General features: G+C 40.9%; 3 protein-coding genes across 6 annotated transcripts in view; 2 read left to right on the top strand and 1 right to left on the bottom strand.

The window, feature by feature from the left end:
* Window positions 1-45: 45 nt before the first annotated feature.
* On the top strand, window positions 46-14,004 carry LAP3 (leucine aminopeptidase 3). The gene is made up of 13 exons (XM_083835766.1): window positions 46-263; window positions 754-869; window positions 1,222-1,276; window positions 2,649-2,754; window positions 4,456-4,615; window positions 6,136-6,300; window positions 7,303-7,461; window positions 8,325-8,449; window positions 9,881-9,969; window positions 10,654-10,756; window positions 12,521-12,600; window positions 13,268-13,380; window positions 13,489-14,004. The coding sequence occupies exons 1-13, from the start codon at window positions 174-176 to the stop codon at window positions 13,685-13,687; spliced, it is 1,560 nt and encodes a 519-aa protein (XP_083691892.1). The 5' UTR covers window positions 46-173; the 3' UTR covers window positions 13,688-14,004.
* Window positions 14,005-14,696: 692 nt separating this feature from the next.
* Window positions 14,697-16,190, top strand: MED28 (mediator complex subunit 28). The gene is made up of 4 exons (XM_083835770.1): window positions 14,697-14,905; window positions 14,990-15,056; window positions 15,316-15,428; window positions 15,892-16,190. The coding sequence occupies exons 1-4, from the start codon at window positions 14,738-14,740 to the stop codon at window positions 16,087-16,089; spliced, it is 546 nt and encodes a 181-aa protein (XP_083691896.1). The 5' UTR covers window positions 14,697-14,737; the 3' UTR covers window positions 16,090-16,190.
* Window positions 16,191-17,685: 1,495 nt separating this feature from the next.
* Window positions 17,686-20,348, bottom strand: part of FAM184B (family with sequence similarity 184 member B) — a 39,386-nt gene continuing 36,723 nt past the window's right edge. For 3 of the 4 annotated variants that reach the window (XM_083835762.1, XM_083835764.1, XM_083835765.1), the window contains 2 exons: window positions 19,793-19,995; window positions 17,686-18,334 (listed from right to left, as the gene is read on the bottom strand). In XM_083835762.1, the coding sequence (XP_083691888.1) occupies window positions 18,244-18,334; window positions 19,793-19,995 (294 nt within the window). In that variant the 3' untranslated portion in view covers window positions 17,686-18,243. The remainder of the gene's footprint in view (window positions 18,335-19,792; window positions 19,996-20,348) is intronic. The other variant, XM_083835763.1, reaches the window with a different exon arrangement.

The raw sequence follows: 20,348 nt of genomic DNA, 5'->3' as shown, positions 1-20,348 counted from the left end.
GGTGCCGCCATTTTCTTCCCTCCCCTTTCCTCCAGCACCGCCCCGCTCGGCGCGGGCTGATGAGGCGAGCAGTGCGCCGGGGTCGGCTGCCGGCACAGCCTCCTGCATCTGCTGTGGGGCTCCGGGGCTGTGAGGCATCGGGGCTGTGAGCTCCGGGGCTGTGAGCTCCGGGCATGTTGGTGCCGTGGGTGCGGCGGGTGGCTGCCCGCCGCCTGGCCGGGCATCTCCCCGGCCGGGGCTACAGCCACGGGGCGGGCGGGAAGGTGAGGGGGCAGCGGGAGCTATGGGACCGCCATCTCGCGGCTCCTCTCGCCCATGTGGGGATCGGGCGAGGTGAGGGAAGGGGGCAGGTGGTGTGCTAGTGTCTTGCCGGGCTCCTTCGCCTGTCCCTGAGGCCTTGGGGAGCCGGGGCTGGGCGCGATGCGGCTCCGTGCGCTGCCCCCGGGGCTCCAGGTGAAGGAGCCGCGTCTGGTGGGCGCAGAGGGGAAAAAAAAAATAAAATCTGTTGTGCCTTCAAATTACGGATAGCACGAGCTCTTGAGGCGAAACGATTGGTACTCGAGTTGGGCTGTGCCTCCTTTGTAATGTTTTGTCCTGTACCACCAACACGTGGCTCTGTGCCTTGCATGTCAGATGGGTGCGTGAGTCGACATGCACCTGTAAACCAGCAGCAGCGATCTGAGCGCTGTGCTTGTTTCTCCATCAGGTCTCTAAAATTTCACACTGTTTACATGAATGTGCATCCTTTCCTAGGGCCTCGTTCTGGGAGCCTACTCAAGTGAGCAGGATGGAGGTGCTGCCCAGCTCACCAGTGCAGGAGATGCTTTCGATAAGCTTGTGTCGGGAAAGCTGAGAGAACTTCTGTCTGTGTAAGTGTTGGCCACCTTCCTGAAATGGATTAAAGTATCTATCAACACCAATAAGAATGGGGGTGTCTTTCTGATCATTGTTGGAATTTGAATCCACACCCCCCTCTCAGGCCAGAACTTGCTTCCTCCAGGATGAGCAGCCTGGAGGGAAACTCCTGTGGCAGAAGCCAAGCATCAAGGAAAGAGAAGCAAAATACTCACAGGGACAGCCCTTTTCTGTGAATGATGCTGAGCCAAGCGTCCCAGCACAGTCTTGAGAAGTTCAGTGTGGTTGGGGGGTGAATGCAGTGTACCGTAAGCCTTGTTACCCTTGTTAAGGCTTCTTTACTAAAAGAACCTTCTTGTGTTGTAGTTGTGGGCCACCTTTGAAGAAAGGCAAAACGTACCTGTTCCATGGTTTGCATCAGGTATGAATGGTGGAGTTTTCATGATGCATATTTATTAATGTGTGAGGCTTGCCCTTGCATCTTACCTTAAGCTTGGTTCACTGCTGTGCTTACGTCAATGCTCTGCACTTCTCTTCCCTCTCTGCCATTGTTCAAGACTTTTGTCAGCGCAAAATGGTATGTCACAGTTGTATGAGATGGGGATTCACCTGCTTAAAGTTTGGCTTTTGTTGCCCTTTGAGAAGTCTTAACACATCTAATGTGTGTGGATGGAGCTGGCTGGTTACGACTTGAACGTTTTTGGTGCAATAGCTAGAGGCTAGGCAGACTTTCAATATGACACTAGGTGTTCTTGTGTAAGTAATTACATTGTACATTAGGGCTATGTAAATGATTTTAAATAAATCAGTTTGTAGTGATTATTGCCTACCATGTATAAATACCTACATGGAGAACACAGGTGATATTCTGCTCAGTAGAAAGGCTGTCATGAATGTCATGGAAGGTCCCATTATGCCAGTTCTGCATACAGGATGACCTGTGAGTAGGAAATCTCTGCAAGAGGATGTTGTAGAATCTGGCCTAATGCCCTCTTAGTATTTAAAATAATGATAGCTAAAAAAAGGATAACTCGAATCATTGATCTTCTGGAAAGCTTATGTTAGTTCCACCATCTTGTGGACTAAGAGGCTTTATGGTGTAGCAGATTGGAAACTGATCGAATCTGACAGAGCAGCTGTTTGCGATGGAAAGGTAAGGGAGAGCCTAAGATTAAGTTCATTTTTTCTTGAGAGCACTGGGAATCACATGTATAAAACCATACTCAAGGTTATACAAATTTGACTTTGTTCTTAAAAGACTCCTTTCATCTTCGTTATCTCTTCTTTTTTGCCCGTTACTTTCAGTTTATGAGGCAAGAATGTAGTTTGCTGTGCTACGTTACTTTCCTGAATTCTGGATCTGTGTACCTTTGCACAGCTTTTGTTTGGTACTTGGCTAATCATGCCAGCTCAGCTCCTGAGCCGAGCTTGTAGGCTTGACCTTTGAAGAGATTTTATTAGCTTGAACGTAGCACTGAGCTAAAATGGGTACACTTCAAAGGACAGAAGTATCTTTTGCTATGTGGTGAGCATAAAGCTCTATCTGCTGCAATACAAATTGTGGAATGGGCAACCAGGACAACTGTTTGGATGCCTGTGGCAAACAACTGGGAGTGTAAAATGGTAGTACCATACTGACGCTCTTATGCAGAAATCTGCGTGACGTAGAGAAAGAACTGAATGTATTTTAATGCTGTGTTTGGTTTGGTTGGGAAAGTGGAGTCTGTAACAACTCCATGCTGTGGCTGTAACAATGAAGAAAATGAATCCCTTTGTGTGTTGGCTTTGTGTAGGACTTTCCAAGTGTGGCTGTAGTTGGCTTGGGAAAGAAGAATGCTGGAATAAATGACCAAGAAAACTGGAATGAAGACAAAGAAAATATTCGTGCAGCTGTTGCAGGTTAACTGTTTTCTTATTTTCTTAACCTTTTGTCTAGAAAAGCCTTTTAATGGTGCAGCATGTTCCATTTTTGAAAAGCGAGTCTACATACGCTTTTGTTTTGAAATGCAAAACATACTGCATAGTTTGGGAAATGCATTTACTTGTCATTGACATTCATGAGATTTTTTCTTAGTGAGGAAGAAGTTACACAGCATGTAAATCAACCTGCAGACAGGTAACTTCAGTACTTCTCCTAAATGGTGGGGTATTGAAAATGCACTTGTTTAATTGCTATGATTTTGAAGCCTGAGAGCTCACTTAATGCTCTCTTATTACTACTTAATGCTCTCGTGCTCTCAAAGGCCTCTTGTTTTCCTGTGTTACTGAAATTGTGGTGCATGGGCACAAAGGTAACAGTGGGTACCTCACGTAACCGTGAGGTGTGTTGTAATTTGATAAATCTGTACTTTCAGGAATTGTAGCTAGCAGAGACACCTGATAACTCTACTGATTCACCTTATAACAAATAAATTTTAACTTCACAGCTTAGACGTTGCTGGCTGGGGCATCAACTCACAGCTAAGCACCCACACAACTGTTTGCTCACTTTCCCCTCAGTGAGACAGAGAATAAGAAGAGTAAAAGCAGGAACACTCATTTGCCAAGGTAGACAGTTTAATAATTGAAGGAAAGAAAACATTATGCAAAAGCTATTGCTTGCCACCTCCCGCAAGCAGACCAATGTCCATCCAGTTCTAAACAGTGGCTACTTTGAAAGACAGTATCTGCCTGTCCCCACCACCAAGCTTTTATTGCTTGTGAGCAGGATGTTGGTTATGTGATACAGAATATCCCTTTGGTTAGTTCTGGTCAGCAGTCCTGGCTGTGACCTCTGCCGTTTACTTGCCTACCCACAGCCTACTTGCTGGGATAGGGCGCAGAGTGAGAAGCGGAAAGTCTTGGTGCTGTGTGAGCACTGTTCAGCCATAGCCAAAACATTGCTGTGTTATCAATGCTGTTTTGGTCAAAAATCCGAAACTTCTATGGAGGCTGCTGTAAAAAAACATTAACTCCAGTTCATCCAGAGCCAGTAAAAGGTCCTCTGTCTTAATCAAGGGTGACTGTTGCATGCAACTGTGTATAAAACAAGAATAAAGAGCTCTCACAGTAGAGGTTATGATCTGAGACAGGAGGTCAGTCACACATGTATGACAGCTTTTTGTCCAAAGGGCTAGCCTGCGTTGTCTCACCAGCTGCCAAAACAGTTACATTTTGCTGTAAAAACACTGTTAAATGTATGGAATATATTTTCTAACTCTTTTCTAAGAAAAGAAAGGTTTAGTCTTAGGAAAAAAATAAATCACAGCAAATTTCTGATACCTATAGGCCTCATAACCCATAACACTCCAGAAGAGTGGTTTTCTTTGATGTGGTATGACAAAGGAATCAGAACGACTGGGGAATTTCGTTTTTATTCTTGTGAAATGGCTCGATCATTGAAACTTATCAAGTGATATTTTTCATCAAAATGTGTCAATATGTGATCATTAACATTTTAAATTATTTTACTACATGATCCTTTTTGTTTATTTACTTATAAACTGGGATATCTTGAGTAAAGCTATTTTTTTCCTTGAAGTGTTATACTGATCACATCAGACACCTGTTTTGCTGTTCTGTGCAGTACTTGACCTATTAATTCCGTACTGTATTTCTCAGTTGGTTGTAGACAGATCCAAGATCTGGAAATCCCCTGTGTTGAAGTGGACCCTTGCGGAGATGCTCAAGCGGCCGCAGAAGGTGCTGTCCTTGGATTGCATGAATACAACGAGCTGAAGCAAAAAAAGAAAACTGCAGTTACTCCTCAGCTTCATGGAAGGTGATGGCAAAAGGAAAGCTTGCATATTTATTTATTTGTTTATAAAACTGTGCATGAGAAAGCCCTATTAATTTTATTTCTAACAGCAATTTCTGCTTAAGGAAATTCAAGTGAGTCCAAGGAGTTAAGTATTTAACACCTCAGTGTTTGCTCCATAGGTCTTGTTAGTATGCCTTGTTCTGAGGATAAGGGTAAATAAATGCTGCTTCATAGAAAAAAAGGTCCAGGGTAAAAATAAAAGTAAAAAACTACTTGAAACATTGTTCTGATGTAAAAGGACTTATACTGGTATTGCATGCCAAAATTGTGGAGCAGAGGTATTTCAAACTCTGTAAGGGAACAAATCCTTTTGATAATTAGGAAATGCTGAGACCAGACCATGCCATGATGAGTATGTCTTACATAGTTCACCTGTTATATTTGTACTCACAGAACAAAATGCAAGAAGAAAAGCTTTGGTGCTTATGGACTTTAAGTAAACATCTGAGGGCAGAAAGTAGTATCAGGGTTTTTGCTTCTTGGTGTACCTTTCTTCTCCAAACTCTGTTACTAAGCAATAGGCACTGAGGGATCTGGAAGTAGACCTTAGTAACTATTAAGACTGATGTAAAGCAGGCATTGAGAACCTCAGGCTTCTCAGTGTTCTCTAGATTGCCAGCCCCATTGAGCAATGGGACAGCAATACCCCTGACCTTTTTGCTGATGATGTACCAGTTGAAGCCCTCTTGTTGCCTATCCCACGTTTTGCTAGTTTCTCTCTAGCTGAGATTTGGCTTCTTAATTCCATCCTGGCATATCCAAGCAATGTTTCTATATTCCTCTTGGCGTCCATCTGCCCTGTGTTGCTCTTTTGAGAGCAGAATCCAGCTTAATCCCCTGCTTCATGACATCTTTTAAAGCAAATAAGCAAGTCTTTTAGTTCTGTGTCAGTAAAATGAGAGGTTATGTACTGGTAGTGTTGCAAAATAATCAGAGAGATCCCTATTTCCTATGCAGTCAGCTTTTTGAATGTTTGTCCTATCTTTTGTTAGTGAAATGTCTGTAGTGCACTGTGAATTGAGATCCAAGTTCCACTCTTATCACATAATCATGTTTCAGCAAATTGAAAGACAGACTTGGAGGCTTTGTATGGTAAATAAAAAATTTCAGGGGTGTTGTAGTTAATGCGATTACAAACTTTGGAAGGGATATTAAACCCTGTCCTTAAAGTTTACGCCAATTTCTGACTCCTAAGGATTAGGGCAAGACCACATATATGAGATAATTTCGCATCTGTCTGCTCTAGGATTCTTCTAGCTTTCTCTGAAGCATTTGGCACTCACTGGAACCAGAGATGAGATTATTAGACTAGATACACATTGGATCTCATCCTAAATTCCTTGTAGGATGAGTAATAAGAGGTTCTTAATTCCCCTGAATTAATAATACCGTATTTTCAGATGGGAGAGAACAAATAAATGCTGACATTATTTTACTCTTGTAGAAGTCTGTGATCATGATTGTTGTATGGTGTTGTTTAGTGCTGGAAGTGAAGCCTGGCAGAAGGGTGTTATCTACGCTGAGGGTCAGAACCTCGCTCGGTACCTGATGGAGGCTCCAGCTAATTATGTAACTCCAATCAAATTTGCTGAATATATTGAACAGAAGCTCAGAAGTTTCAGCAGCAACGTGAAGGTCCATATAAGGTAAAATCCACTGAAATGATTCCTTTATAGGGTAAGAAACCTTCCATGCCAAATTTGCTGCATGCTTTTGTTTTCATTCTGCTATTTCAAATGACAAAAGCAGGTAAAGTAGTTGGCAAAAAGGCATGAAGGTCCCCAGACTGCAGGCTCCTCTCAGCATTAGAAGATGAGCTTCTAGCTAGCAGAGTAAGCAAGTTACTGTGAGACAATAAAATGATTGTCAATTAGTCATGCCGTCAATTAATTGCTTAATTGACGTGCTGTGAAAGAAGACGCCTGATGAAGAATCAGTGAATAATCTACAAATACCGGGTACCTTTTTTCTAACACCTTGTGTTTTCTTCCCAACTGTTAGCCTTTCTTTTGTTGTTGTTGTTTTTTGTTTATTTGTTTGGATGTGATAATTAAATATCCTCTATTTACTGCTGCTGGGTTTTGTTGCTTTTAAGCTTTTAAAAATGTTGAAAGGGCTAGGGCCCTACAAGCCCTCACAATTGAATTTGCACAGCTAACGTTTCCTGCCTCTGAATTTCTAGACACTGTCCTTTAGTGGAAACAGGCTAATTGGTTGTGGAAGTGTTGGAGGCTATTTTGATTTCCCTCAATCTTTTGCTTTTTATCAACTCTGTACATAGTTAACCATTTTGATAACAGAAAGCTAAACTGTAACTCGATGCAATGTTGTTGCTCCATGTGCCTTCAAAGACTACAGCCTGAGGGCCAAGTAAAAAGTTTAATGTTTCTGATGCAGAAAGTATAGATTGGTCTTGTTAAAAACAAACAAACAAAAACTGAGCAGCAACTTGGAGGCAGTATTTTTCTGTTTCACAAAAGTAGTAATAATGGTGGCATTTAAATGACTGTTTCCAATTCAGCTAACTAAAATGGAATTAATAGTTTGTGTACAAACCTTCAAGAACTGTGATTTTTAAAAGCAGACGAGCAAAAACAGCTTGGTCAAAGTGTCCAACTTAAACTTACACATATATATTTCTGTTTCAGGCCAGAGTCTTGGATAGCAACACAACAGATGGGAGCATTCCTGAGTGTAGCTAAGGGTTCAGATGAACCTCCCATCTTTCTGGAGATTCACTATTTAGGTGGTGCTAATGCAAATGACTCTCCTTTGGTATTTGTAGGAAAAGGAGTTACATTTGACAGGTATGTATAGTAATAACTTGAATAATTTGGGGGCAGGGGGATGCTGTATTTCAGTTATTAAAGGATGGAGCACAAATGGACTAGTTGTGTAAGTCAGCCAAGAGATACACACTTCTGACAGTAATCCTGTTAAACGCAGAGGCGAGGCTCTCCTTGTGCCTTCCTGCTCTTCATGTTCAACGCAGAGATGCTTTTTCATTGCTCAGCACATCTTTCACTGCCATTCTGGTGAACTTGCCCTATATAGTAGGTTGTGCTGCCTTTCCTGGGGATAAGACAAGCTTGAGTGATTGAAATAAGTAGAAGCGATATGCCTTTGGTTTGTAAGGGGAAAATGGAAATCTAGAAGGAAAGAAAACAAAACTTAGTGTCTTTTTCTTTCTTTTTTTTGGGCTGAGCAAACCTTGGGAGGAAGAATTTACATGTTGAGAGTTGCAGTCTGTCACTGGACATCTAGTTCATGCTTAAGCAAAGTAAAAACAGTTCATTCTTTGCAGCAATTCCTTTAATAGGACATAAAAGACGGTTATAACTACTGAACACTTTATCAGTCTGTTCTCCTTCCATATGCTTGGTTTTACCAAGTCTACTCTTTTATGCTTGTGTTGTACTCTTCTGCTGTTATGAAGACCATTGAGCACGTGAGAAAAATGTCTATTTTTTTTAGTCCACTACAGATCACCTGAATTTTTCTAGATTCCTTGTTTTTCAGTATGTGTGCTAGGGTGTTGCAAGAATGTCTAAAAACACTGAGTCTGGCGTTTACTGACATTTGGTGCTGAAACACACTGATGGACAGAGTATTACCAACATATGCAACGCCCAGCTCCTCCGTGTTGATGATACTGTTCTGCTCGTTTCAGTGGTGGCATCTCACTGAAGCCGTCATCGGGTATGGATGCGATGAGAGCAGATATGGGAGGGGCAGCAACTGTCTGTTCGGCCATTGTGACTGCAGCAGCGTTAAATCTACCTCTTAACATAATTGGTAAGTGTGTTTGTGTGAGAATCTGAAAATATTAATTTTACAAGGCTGTTTAGACAAGGTCCTTTCCTAGTATCAGCCATTGCTGCGAGACGTTCTGTCCTACAAAAATGTCATGGGCTTTTTCAGACCTGCTCATCTCATTCATTTCCTTAGCTTCTCTTCTGTTTTTACTTGATTATCAAAACTCACTAGCTTTGCTTGAATAAAATATTGCAAGACAGAATAGAATTTTTGAGGGCATGATTTTTAGATCTTAGGAGAGACTAAGGAGACTTAGGAGAGACTAAAACAAGTTTATCAACAAGCTTTGCAGAAGTCCTGCTATTTCATTCCAAGAAGAAATGTGGATACCTGTAAAAACAATTAAAAATGAAAAGTAGGTGAGCTACTTCTGTGAATGTTTGCCCCAGCTGAACAGGATAACAGCTTTTGTTTCCTTAGGTGAATGTCTCAGCCAAAACTTAAAAACAGCTACGACAAAAAAGCTTTCTGATGGTATTTTTGAATTCTGAGCAGTGCTTATTTTTTCTGCAGAAATGTTGCTCAGCTAGAATTGGCTGATTCAGGAACTGTTGTTGTCTTTTTAAAAAAAAAAACAAAAACAAAAACAAAACAGTCGCTGGTAACATGTAATCCATTCTAGGTTTTTATGTTTGAGTACCGTAACTTTCAGGGAACCAGTGTTTTAGTCGCTTACATACTTCAACCAGTAGAGGGCAGTGAACCACACATCCTTAGGAGATTCCTCCAATAGAAGGATAGAATAGGAAGTGTTAAGCAGAAATCAGTGGAGCAAGTCTCTGTCTGCCACTACACTGAGAAGTGGTTGTTCACAATTCTCTTATTCCTTGTTCTTTGAGCTGAACACAGGAGCAGGTTTTCCCTGGGAAAGGTGGAAAGTCTTTCATCCCATTATTCCATTTGTGGTTTTGATGTTGACTCTTTTGCGCCGCTACTTGCTCTTACAGTTGGCATTCTGTGACAGTTCCTTGGACCCCTCTTGGCATTACACAATGAGCAGAGCTTGAACAGCTCAGAGAGTGGAAGTTTTTATTTTCAGAAAGAAAGAAATCCCTTTACATGTTTACTAATTGTTCAGATATGGAACACATAAGATGCTATTTGTTGACAGGAGCTTCAGTGAATTTTAAAGCTCCTCTGCTCTCACTTGCCTAGGTATAAAGTAGAAGTAAATCCTAGTGTTAAAAGGGTGTAGGTGAGAATTTTGTGGTGCACCATGCAGAGAAATTTCACCGATTGACAATTGGACCATCTGTCTTTCAGTGACCAGGAAAACTTAGCTATTGAACGTAATTCAAGATGAGAATACTACTGCTTTCTTAAGGTGTTTTTTTTTTCCTCTTAAGTATTTTTTTTCTGCCTCTTTTCTGAGAAGGAAACCGGTAATGTACTTTTCTTTTTCTCTCTGAGGTTTGGCACCCCTATGTGAAAATATGCCCAGTGGTAAGGCAAACAAGCCTGGGGACGTAGTTAGAGCCAAGAATGGAAAAACAATACAGGTATGCATCTGAAACTTGGATTTTGAATACTTTTGGTGAATTGGTTTAATTGATCAAGTTACATGACCGCAGTCAGTGTACATGTTTGAAAAGACCCTTTATAAAGAAATACAGTGCAAATGTAATGTTTTTACAAATATAAGAAGTATTAATTTAGTTAGAAGTTAAATTATTAGAAATTGCTATCATAGGATTCTTTCAAATATAAATATTGAAGAGGTTAGACATGTTTTAGAAATCACTAGGAAAAACTGAAAAGTTTGTTAACTTAGTGAACATGCTAGAAAATAAAATCATAAACTTCTCTGAGAGGAGAAAGTTAAAGGGGTCATTGATTTATTTATTTTAATAAGGAACTGTTACCAGGCATGCATCTGTGATTTCTTGTGGATCCTTCTCCTTCTTTGCTGTTTCCATGGGCCAGATCTCTGTGCTTGCTCAGAAACAGCCCTGGGGTTGCTGGGGCTTTGCTGGGAGTGGTGACCTGCCCCCTGCGCTGCACTGGGGCTCCTCTCCTGCCTCCAGGCCCTTCTGAGGAAATTGAGTAAATTTTGATTAAAGTTCCTGGGGCCTGTGACAGTGCATTCACAATCTGACAGTTGTTTAAGAGAATATGTAAGAAACAAGTCAGTTAAAGGGATGTCTTTAGTAGTTCATCTATTTTTGTTAACTTTGCACCTGAAGGTTGACAACACAGATGCAGAAGGAAGGCTGCTATTAGCTGATGCTCTCTGTTATGCCCACAATTTTAATGCCAGGGCTATTGTGAATGCTGCAACACTGACAGGTAAGCAGTCTCCCTTCCCTGCTTCATTTTAGATGTCAGGTCTTTGTTATTAACTGGCTATGGATTAGTTACACTATGTATACAAATTCAGCCTGAATTTAAAAGCAGCTGAGATGATTTTACATGTTGTAGGACAAGAGCTTGCAGAGTTAATGCTCTAACAATTTCTACAGCTGCTTGTCTCCAGGGCTGGCAGGTATTGGCATGCAGGGTACAAGCCAAGCAGTGCATGTGAAGTTGGTCCTGGCCCAGCTGGACTGAAAGTAATAAGCTCAGGAAGACCTATGCAGGCTTGGATGTTTCTGCACAATAGTGCCCAGTGCTTCCATTTCTGGGTGAGCTTAATGATGATTTCCAGGCAATTATGTCACCCAACATCTGAGCGAAGAACTTCCAGCTCCTGTGTGGTGCAAAGAAACTGGCGTGGCTGTGGAAGAATCTTGCCAGTTCCGTATGGTACTGGCCATGCTGGAGCCAAAATAGCTCCTTTGTGAACAGCCTCTTAGTGCCTGAGTTCTGACCTACCCAGCACCAGTTCTTCCATTTGCTGAGCTGCCTCAGGTGTCCATGATTCTATGTCCTAGGAGAGTCATTATCATCTTCCCAGGAAGTCATTCCAGTGAAGTATCTTTTTGCATACTTTCAGGCATGAAAAAATGTGTTTTAATTGTTTTACCTCTACAGTTATATATGAATGAAGCTATAATTTTAAATCTAAAAGCTGCAAAAATAGCATTAATGGTGTATGCATCTTATGAACGGCAGCAACAAGCTGTCATGGGTGAAGTGACTTTACCTGAAAGGTGAGCAAACATGGAAGAGTGGTTCAGATAGGAGTCAACTCTGTTGCTTAATGAATAAGCTGAGAAGAATAATCATCTTTCTGTATAGAAACTGGTGCTTTAAATCATGTTCTGTAAGCTTTAACAGTTCAAATGCTGTGGAAAATGTCTATAGACAGAAGGGAAGCTTATGTTAAGATGGTTGGCTTGTATGGCAATATTTCTGTATGAGGCGTGATACGGGAAAGAGGCTGCTGCCACTACGGACTGTTGTGTTGGGAATCCCTGGGCACGAACAGAAAGGAGGACAGCTCCCGCAGAAATTTCTTTGACATACTATTTTTGTTCAAGTTTTCTTATTCATTTGTTTGTTTTTTAAATCTCCCTGGGGATTGAGTGCCATAAATAGCATCAGCATTAGAGAAGCATTTCTGTGGCAACAAATAACTAAATATGTATGTAATCTCTCTGCTTTAGGCATGGTTTATTATTTTGATAGTGATTATTTTTATTTAAAGTACATTTGCATATGTTGTGCAACAAATCTACATAAGTGAAATTCACAAAAGCAAAAATACCAGCTAGAAAATTGCGTAAGTCTATAAATTTGAAAAAGTCTAATCATCTATGTTTTCTGTATGAAAACAATTGAGTTTTTTTTGAGAGGAGATGTATTTCTGAATACATTGTGTTAGACATTGCTAGGAAACGTCAAGCTGAAAGCAGAAAGTCTAGTTTTATGAGATGTGGGAATATCATTTTTATGAATTCTTATCCTCTTTGAGCATGTAAACTTTTAAACAACTTTTGAACTTTTAAAAATAAATACAAGTGTATTAAAATCTTTGGTTGGTTTGTGGACTTTAGAAGTCACTGATAATGAGAATTGAGAAGGAAAGTACTATGAGGAGTCTGGATGCAGAGTCCGTACTCAAGTCCACCTGTGCCTTCATTGTATAACCTTCAGGACGTCTTTCTGTAGGTGCCATGGATGTTGCGTTGGGGTCTGCTGCGACTGGAGTGTTCACAAATTCATCTTGGCTTTGGAATCACCTTTATGAGGTAGTCCATCAACGTTATCAAATAATAATTCAGTAATAGCTGTGGTTACTAAACAGTGCTTTACAGAAAGTCTTTATGCCAACCTAAAAGGTATGTTAATACATTTTGAAATCTCATAGGAGTGTGTTAGTATTGCATTTAATTGAAAAATACATAATGATGACTATTAATTACTGGCTCTTTAGTGAGGTTTAGTATCATACAGCAGAAAGCATGAATCATTATCTCAAGTATCTGCATCCTTTGATAACTTACTGCATATGCATAAGCTCTGGATTACTGACAGTAATTAATTAGTTTTTGTTAAAAAGATTGTTGGTCTTACTTAGTAATAAGAGAAATTCAGAGATGCCTTGTGAGTGGCTGAAGTGTGATAGATAAAGGAAGCCTCTGAAGGGAAGCATTTGAGAAAATATACGTTAACAGGAAAAAATTATATGAAGGGGGGAAAGTATTCTTTAGATTTTTGCCTGTTGACTACCACTAAAGTACCCAAAAAGGAGGCTTCATTGTGTTCCAGAGTTTCAAACCAATCAAAGCTAGACGAAGATAAGCATGCATAATGGTGGAACTTATAAATGCAGCTTTATTAAAAAAAAAAAAGAGGAAAAAACCACCAAAACTACCATAGTGAACTTTGCCCCAACTATCACTGTTTCTTTTTCAGGCCAGCATTTTGACAGGAGACCGAGTATGGAGAATGCCTCTTTTTGAACATTACACCAAACAAGTAACGGACTGTCCTCTCGCAGACCTGAGTAACATTGGAAAGTACAGCAGGTAGATGTGCTAACAGCCTTCAGGCACCCTTTCCCTTCAGTGTATTAGTCCAGCCTTTGTGCTGTTTGTGTTGTTTCTAAAGTGACACCATCTTTCTGCTTCCCACAGAGCTGGGGGAGCGTGCACAGCTGCTGCCTTCCTGAAAGAATTTGTGACTGCCTCTCACTGGGCTCATTTGGATATAGCTGGTGTGATGTCGAATAAAGATGAGGTGCCCTATCTTCGAAAAGGCATGGCAGGACGACCTACACGAACATTAGTAGAGTTTGCTGCTCGATTAGGGCAAGACAGTCACAATACCAAATAAATGCTTATTCTAAAATCATCCATTCTGCCTTAAGAAAAAAAAAAAAAGTAAAAAAGTGTTAATAACGGAGTGCCCCAAACATATTTTCACTATAGCGATGACCTACACTTACACTTTGTAAATCATTACTGGGTAAGAACATCTCAAATTTGAGATTTGTCTCCCTATGATATGCAGTTTAAAATAAAAAGATGCTGTTTTGAACTATTTGAGGTATTTAATAGCAAAATGTGATCATGGAAAATACCTGAGCTCCTATTTTATATGTAAAGTAAACATAATCATTGTAATCAATAAATCTCCAATTTGTGTGGGTACACATTTTGATTTAGAGAGAAATAAGAGGGGGGTGATGTAGCTGTGCCTCTGTTTTGGGTGGCTAATATAGTAGGAAAGGTAATGCTGGAGGGTTGTTAATAAAAGTCCCCTGAGCATAAAGAAAGCTGGAAGCAACCCTAGGTGTGCTATGAGGCAGGAAGGATATACCACCACCCTTTATAAACTGCTGTGTGGCTTCAGCATGAAATTAAGTCGGGTATGCTCCTATGGCCACTTTTTAAGACTTCCTGAGTCCTCTGACTATAGTAATGACTGAAAGAATAAAGGAGGGGTGATTTATTTTCTTCACGTTTTTCAGCCAGCTTGCTAGGCGGTTTATTCATTTTACACCATACCTCAGAGGAAATTAAAGTAGCTCCAGAATTACTGGAAATATCAAACAGATTTAACGTTTATAATGTGCGGTGGGGGGTTACAAGTTTGGAATTGGGGGACCTAGTCAGAGGCGCTGCCCTTTGCCAGAAGCCTCCTCAGATGCCGGGCTGGCGGAAGTCGCAGCCGGATAGGGGCTGGAGATGGAAGTTCGTACCGGGAATGCCCTTTTTGCTGCCTTTTTTGTCTTTAATCCCTTATTTACGCATGCATTTTATTGTATTTTATTTTATATTTGCCGCCCCGGGCCGAGGTAACGCCCGGCCGGAGGAGGTACTCGCCACCCCCGAGCCTGAGGCGCCGGGGCGCAGGCGCGGGCCGTGAGGGGACGCGGCCGCCATGGCGGGCGCGCTGGGCGCCATGTTCGGCAACCAGCCGCCGGGGCCGCCGCCGCCACCGCCGCCGGGACCTCCGGGGGGGCCCGGCCCTGCCGGCCTCATCCCGCCTCCGCCGGGGCCTCGCAACCCCAACAACACGCTCGTGGACGAGCTGGAAGCGTCCTTTGAGGTGAGGGGCGGGGCGGGACGGGGGGAGGCTGCGGCCGGCCGGGCGGCGCGACCTCCTCTCACGGCGGCGCTTGTCTCTCCTCAGGCCTGCTTCGCCTCGCTGGTGAGCCAGGACTACGTGAACGGCACCGACCAGGAGGAGATCCGCACCGGTGAGCGCCCGGCGGGGTCGGGGGGCTGCCCAGAGCAGGGCGCTAAGTTTGCAAAGGGCTGCCCCGTGCTGAGGCTTAGTGCGCCTCCTGCTTCTAGATACCTGTCCCTAAAATCCCTCATAGTACACCTAAAGGGTCTCTTTCTAGAAGATTCTCTAAAAGGTGGTTTTAGTAGCACGTATATGCAGGTAACCCTTGTCAGCCTGTAATGATGTTTTGGAATCTGTTCTGTCTCTCCATTCTCGTGTTTTATGTTTAGGTGTTGATCAGTGCATCCAGAAATTCCTGGATGTTGCAAGGCAAACCGAGTGTTTTTTCCTACAAAAAAGACTGCAGTTGTCGGTCCAGAAACCTGAACAAGTAATTAAAGAGGTAGGCTTAAATTAATTTGTATGCTGTAATTAGTTTGACTATATCATGCTGCGCCAGGTAGGCTGTGTACCAGTACAGTTAGGTCACCTCATTCACACTAAGTTTGGGTTTGTCAACGTGATGCTGTATCTTAAGTTGGTAAAACTTGGCTGTTAAGGTAGATCTTGCCACAGGCCTGGAGAAGCTGGATGCCTGCTGCTCTGGGGAGTATTGAAGCCTGAGGGCAAATGATGTTAATTCATCTGAAGAGATGCTGGAAGTAACGAGCTCTGAAATACACGACGTAGGCAAACAGAATGGAAAGCATTCGCAGTGCTTTCTCTCTTAAGTGCTTTTCCAGTGTTAGAATTCCTGTAAGACCAGCTTGAAAACTCAAGCTAAGAATTACATGCACTTTATTTGAGGTTCTTTATTATTCTTAGGAATACTATTTCCTTACTAATACGTGTTTTCTCATTTATAGGATGTGTCAGAGTTAAGAAATGAATTGCAGAGAAAAGAAGCATTAATTCAGAAGCATTTGAGTAAACTGCGACACTGGCAACAGGTCCTGGAAGACATCAGTGTACAACACAAAAAACCTGCAGAAATGCCTCAGGGTCCGTTAGCTTACCTAGAACAGGCGTCTGCTAATATTCCTGCTCCAATGAAGCAAACGTGATCTTTGAATTTACACAGTTAAATGTTTTGAATGATGCAAAGCAATGGTTTCATATGTTTTTTGTATAAAGTAATTTGTACAATAAATATAATCAGTTAAGACAGAATTAAGTGAAATAAATTATCTTTTTGTTTTTTTCCAAAAAATACTTGAGAACTAAGTGTTTTGTGGTCCGGTAGCTATTCTTCAGTACCATTGTTGAAGTACCCTTTGAATTGTATCTAGTTCAGAAGAAGAGTGTGCTTTTTTGAAGTGGACTGTCCATCTCCACTGGGCTTTCACTCCCCTCATGAAGGCCTCTTGGGATATACAAACTTGATTCTTCTAGGGGGAAATGAAAATGCAAGATGTACCCTGGAGGTGGGGAACATAATACGCTCCCAGTGTTGCTTGTGCTGTCAGGCTGGTGTAAAGCTTATCCAAAATACCTAGCCCCAGATTAATAAAGACCACTCATTGTGGGTGTTGGGTCATCAGCACTGTTCCAGTCTACAGAAGCAGCTCCTACCAAGGTGCAGTATTTAGTAATATAAACAGCCAAAAAAGGGTTTGGAGGTAGAGGTAACAAAGGAATTCTGTCTCTGCATTACAAGGCAATGAGCTTAATTCATCCATTTAGCCAGGAAAACGATGTGTTAGAGGCTCCTTTTTGGGAACAGTGTTAAGAAATTAGGATATTGTGACTCTAGAAGTTAGAATTAGTGACTATATACTGAATTTACATGTTTTAAAAGATTTTGGGGCACAGTGGTTGAAAAATCTGATGAGAAACTTAGCCCTGTATATTTCTGATCTCACAATTGCCAAGGCACTCCTGAGTGTTACTGACTGTGCACCAGTTTACTATTCCCCTCTTAATTATGTGTATTAAAAATGTCTTTTTGCCAAATCTGATGCCATAGTCTCTTTCCAAACCCAGCAGTTTACCCCAGAAATAAATATATTATGACAACTGGGATAAAAATACTGGCCTGTATTGTACCCGTTCTGCCACCTTTTCGCCATGGGAGATGTACAGTGGCTGTTCGATAGTAAGCTCTTGCATCTGTTGGTACAACACTTGCTGGCTGTTGGATATAAGAGGTGTTAGGATGGGCGTATGCCTCTGCATATATAAAATTTCTTACGTAGCTGGGGCCTAAACCGGGGTTCAAATCCTTCAGCAGTTGAATCAGAGCTACCCTATCTTAAAACACTAGGCTGCTGGTTGTGCGGTTCCCTTTCTTTCATGTTTGCTGAGGAACTACCTGAAAGTTAATTTCTTTATGGGTGCCTTCTTTTAAGAATAACACCTTTCCTCCCCAGCAATGAGTTGGTTGGCATGATTTCATAAATTTAGTCATCCACCTACTTTCCATTTCAGTGGGCATGAGAACAATATTGATCGTACAAAACTGCAAACATGCAGCTCCCATAAATCTGGAACCTCTGAGTGTATCAGTCTCACACTTTATCATAACACTATTTTGCAAAACATGGAAATCATTGGTTTACAAGCAAGTTTTAATGTCCATACTTACATATTATCCCGATTTATTAGGCTGATTGGTCGTTACATGCGTTGGAAGTGCACCAGAAAAACATGGCAATGCTGACTATACAAAATGGTTTATTAAGCAAATCATAAAGTGTTTCTAAAACAGATGGCTATAAGCATGCTGATCTTGGTTGTATGTCACATGCTGTACAGCATAAAACAAATTTAACAAAAAAAAACAACCGTTACAAATACAAAATTGCCTTACTATATGCAGAAATGATTTGAAGCAGCTGATGAAGCAAGTAGATAGCCTACAGGAAGTACGTAAGTAACGTCTTCAGTTGGGGTCCCTCTGACAGGACCTCTCAGAGAACAAATTGCATATGTCATGTAATTGTGAAGTGGTACATTCTCTTGAATAAGAAGTCTTTTCACGTAACAAAATGCAGATTTTTTTTTCTTTTTTTTTTTTCCACAGAGATTGTTAAAAAATGCATTTTACTGAAATCCATGCCTGTAATTTCATTTTAATTTGCTATAAGCACAGTTGTCCCTAATTATTTACTTGGAAACCATGTTGGATTTTTTTTCATAAATCATACATTGCATTATCATTCCCTAGGAGAAAACAGAAACAGCTTTTCTAGTAATTCTGAGGAGTAAGCAAACTTGCTTTAAAATGAAAAATATTTAGTAAACCATTGTTGATGCTGAGGGTCTTGGGTTTGGTCGTCTTTAGTTTGTGGTGGTTCATTGCCCTGTGTCCTGTGCAAATAAACAAACATTAGCATTGCTTACAATCTTACCAATATTTAACACTTATTTTCATGGAAAAACTTACAATCCAATGATTGGACCTGTGCTTAGATGAAGTGTGTGAAGGTGCCAGCGGCAACTTCTAGTGGGACGTAGTGCTAGCCAGGTGACTGGACTAACAGCACTGTTAGTAAGTTGGAGGAGGGTGACAAAGGGCTAAGCAGCTATGGAGAAATGTTTGAACATAATTCCTGACATCTCAAAAATATGGATGCTTCAATAATGGGAAATACTGAAAATCAGAAAAGGGCAGCTGCAACTCATTCTTAAAAATATACAGTTTATGCATGAAAAAACATCAATAGAAATTTTATTTGGAACTGAATATTTTCTTAATATTGAGTGGCCTCTATAATTGATGCTATTACATAAACCCCGATTTTTCAGGATTCAGGATGTTGGGTTTTTTTAATCTATATTAATTTCACTTATAGTAGCAAATATGAGTTCATTTATAACTGTCTGTTTTAAAGGAATAAGTATCGGCCAATCTATCCTTAGTGTCCCTGTTTATTTCCCTTTAACATACAAATCTGATTTGCCTCGGCAGTCATCTAGTATGATACAGAATGCTTCTATCTTTAAGATGTAGGAATTACCCAACTGGACCCCAGCCAGTGTCCTGTGTTACTGGCTTTGGCAGCAGGCAGCACCATCTGCCTTCCAGGAAAGAACTCTGCAGCATGCAGGGTACAGTCTAACTACTGCCCAACAGGACATAGGTGAGAAGACTGGCTTTTGTCCTGAAGTATAGTGCTATGTTTTGTTTTTTTTTTTTTTATATATATATATATATATATATTTTTGGAAACTACTAAGCATTGTTTAAACAATAGCTTGTACATTTGAATAATAATAAAAAGCTTGTAAGAGAAAAAACACGATACACCAAGTTAGAAATCAAGAACAGCAAAAGATCATGATGTGTGACATTGGAAGACCACTATGTATCTGCTAGTCAATTTTTAAGTCTCAAAATCCTTTGCCTAGGTTCATTCAAACATCTTCTAAAATAAAAATGTCATCTACATCATCCAAGTGCAAAGCAAGGAAACAGAAGTAAGAATGAAAATAATCCTTAATAGAATCACTGATATGTACGCAGAGTTTCAAGGCCAGGTTCACTATTAACCACATTGCTGTTCAAATATTTGCAGCTTCTCTCTTCTTCCTTTGAATCTGCAGGGACTGCAACCACAAGCTCTGCTGGGCAGTGATTATAGCCTACTTCTGCAGTTAAGTCCTGTGTCTGTCTGCAGAAAGTTGGACACATAGAGCTTGCTTCAGGATAGGAACCTTACATCATTATTTATTTCCAAGTGTCTAATGTGTTTGAATGCCTACAAGATAAAGAATATTTATTCAGTTATCATCTTCCAAGTAAGTCACTTCAAAACGGACAAATACCTTGTGGCAGCACTGCTGTCGGAGGTCTGTGCTGGTGGAGAGCCCACTCCGAGGCAGCCAGGACTCCGGTCTAAGCTTGTAGACTTTGTTATTTGAGGAGCACTTCTTTTTGATCTCAAGTCACAGCTCAAAAGGCTCTTTGCATAGGAAGCTAAATTTGGAACACTGACAACACGGCTGGGCACCTCCACTGGTCTCTTCTGCTGTTTTTTTATCATAACAGAAAGCTGCATTACATGCATATTTTTTCACACCTTATACTATAAAAACTCAACAATACTTCATTCCTAGACATCTTGTGAGGAGCACCCAAAAATGAAGGGTCCCATATTTTTCTATAGGCATTTAAAATAAATTCTCAGGTACACTGTGAGCATTCAGGGGTTAGGCAGTCCAATTAAAACAACTTGGGTGTTTGACCTTGAGGTTTTAGATATATCAAATCCAATAGATTTGCAGGGATACTCAGAGCTAAGTTAAGTGCTTTCCACCAGCATACTGTTTTTACTGTTTATATATAGTATCATACAAATGGAATGACCAGGGACAAATCCTG

This window comes from Anser anser (assembly GCF_964211835.1).
Source record: "Anser anser genome assembly, chromosome: 4".
NCBI classification, from domain to species: Eukaryota; Metazoa; Chordata; class Aves; order Anseriformes; family Anatidae; genus Anser; species Anser anser.
Note: the sequence above shows the minus strand (reverse complement) of the source record. Positions and strands in the feature narration are given on the sequence as shown.